The sequence below is a fragment of the Tuber melanosporum genome (assembly GCF_000151645.1).
Source record: "Tuber melanosporum whole genome shotgun sequence assembly, scaffold_65, strain Mel28".
NCBI classification, from domain to species: Eukaryota; Fungi; Ascomycota; class Pezizomycetes; order Pezizales; family Tuberaceae; genus Tuber; species Tuber melanosporum.
This window is the reverse complement of record NW_003299112.1, coordinates 366594-368688: the sequence shown is the minus strand read 5'-3', so window position 1 is coordinate 368688 and position 2095 is coordinate 366594. Positions and strand designations below refer to the sequence as shown.

Genomic DNA, 2095 nt, shown 5'->3' with positions numbered 1-2095 from the left:
TTTCTCTAAGTGAGCCTTTTTCATGGGATGTATAATAGCTCATTGTTGCGTGGTGAAAAGCCCCAACTGCCTTACATGTACGTTTGACCTCCCCCCGTAGACGGGTTAAATTTGAACATTCAGTGCAATACCGTATCATACTCGAGTACGGTGGGTTCTGGTCCGAGCATTGATATTTGAACCTCAGCATCTCCGATAATCGTTTAAATCTTACTCCAGTTTCCCCCCCAACACTCCACTGCTCGATAGTGCAATTGGATTTTCGGCCGCCCGCCACATCAAATTGAAAACTGCTCTCTTATATTGGAAGATCTGTGAGGTTTTGCTACCATACCGGTACGGTATCACACCGTAGTATGCTAAATTGTGGTAAAAGCCCCTGTTGCACATGCCACCCAGCAAAACCTTGAGGCTATTTCGGAGGGTTAGGGTTAAAAGCTGCTGACACAACCGTCAACCTTCCCCTTGCTCACCCGACTTTCCCGCCATCACAACCTCAGCTTTTATCGCCAGCAACAACATGTCAGAAGAGGACACAGCGGTCGATAAGGACATCCTAGCGGAGCTAGATAGGGAAGCATCTGATTACCTCAAGGTAAGGCTTTCCCCCTCCCCTCTATTCCCCCTTTTCTGCTTTTGCCCCCCTGCCTCGGACAAGGCGGGAAAAAGGAAAAGGTTTAAAATAAGGATAACGATAATGATAATCAAAGGCCACCAACTAATGCACTCACCCGTTATCAGGATGCCGAAATATCTCGTATTATCTACCCTCCTACCGTACCCTCCTATATTACTCCCGCGCCGTAGGAGGGGGGGGGGGCGCAAGGCATGACTTTGCACCTCCTCCTCCTTGCTGCACTCGGTTCAAGAGAGTGCGCAAGTGGAGGAAATAAAAAGAGAGATGGCTAACGGCTTACAACAGGAATCTTAAATGCTTTCAAATTAGATGCGTAAGAACCCCCCCTCTTCTCTTCTCCACTAGAGTCATGCCTAAATTCTGAAACAAGCTGGGGAAAAAATAAACAGCTACGCAATCCTAGACCTAAAACCCGGCGTCCCAGAATCCGACATCAAGCTCCAATTCCGCCGCAAATCCCTCCTTATCCACCCGGACAAGACTAAGAACCCGCAAGCCCCCGATGCCTTCGACCGTCTCAAAAAAGCACAGGGCGTGCTCATGGACGAGAAGGCGCGCACCCGTCTGGATGAAGCGATCGCCGACGCGCGCATGCTACTCATCCGCGAGAAGAAGTGGACCGTGGATAATCCAGAACTCACCGGCGAGGAATTCGCCGTGGAGTGGCGGGAGAAGACCAAGTTTGTCCTGATCGAGAGCGAGTTGAGGAGGAGGAAGCAGGTCAAGGCGCAGATGGCCGAGGAAGGGAGGGAGAAGAGGAAGGCGGATGAGGAGGTTGAAGCGCGGAAGAGGAAGCGGGAGAATGAGATTGCCTGGGAGGAGACTAGGGATCAAAGAATTAATAGCTGGAGGGATTTTAAGAAGGGAGAAGAGAAGAAGAAGAAGAAGAAGGCCAAGCCCCTGGGATGAAACTCTTTCCCCTTTTCCTATTTCTTTTCCTTTTCCTTTTCCTTTTTTTTTTTCTAAAAAAAAAAAAGACTCTTAATGCCTTTCTTTCATGTCCTTTTCTTCCGGTGGCCTACATTCATGTCTTTGATGCGTCTGTCGATTTTCTCCATTTTTTTTTCTTTTCTCCGATCAAACGGAAGACCTAAGTTACATTCCAGCAATCCATAGAACACCTCAAAGTCTTCAAATACCATATAAACCCGAGCTATCCACTATCTCCACCAGCCCCCCTGATCTCAGTGTTCTAAAACAAGAACCCTCAAGGAGGATTAGTGTTTTCCTCACACAGTAAAGCCTGAGTTTGCTGACCGTATTGGATCTCATTAACTGGTATCCGCAATTCTACTAACCCGTCAAACTAGACCCATCGTGGGCCGATGCCAGGATTGACGGAGACTACCCGCGTAGAGGTCTGGCCGGGATAATGGATAACTCGAGTTTATACTGTATCATAGTTATCGATAAACCGTCACCTTCTCTTTCTAGCAATGACATGCCCACTCAGCCAAT

At 48.3% G+C, this 2095-nt stretch overlaps 1 protein-coding gene; it reads left to right on the top strand.

Moving 5' to 3' along the window:
- Positions 1-520: 520 nt before the first annotated feature.
- On the top strand, positions 521-1788 carry GSTUM_00010039001 (uncharacterized protein; the record flags this gene model as incomplete). XM_002841029.2 has 4 exons in its annotated part: positions 521-595; positions 742-757; positions 923-950; positions 1027-1788. 4 exons carry the CDS (start codon positions 521-523, stop codon positions 1544-1546), a joined length of 639 nt encoding a protein of 212 aa, XP_002841075.1. The 3' UTR covers positions 1547-1788.
- Between the last annotated feature and the right edge of the window lie 307 nt (positions 1789-2095).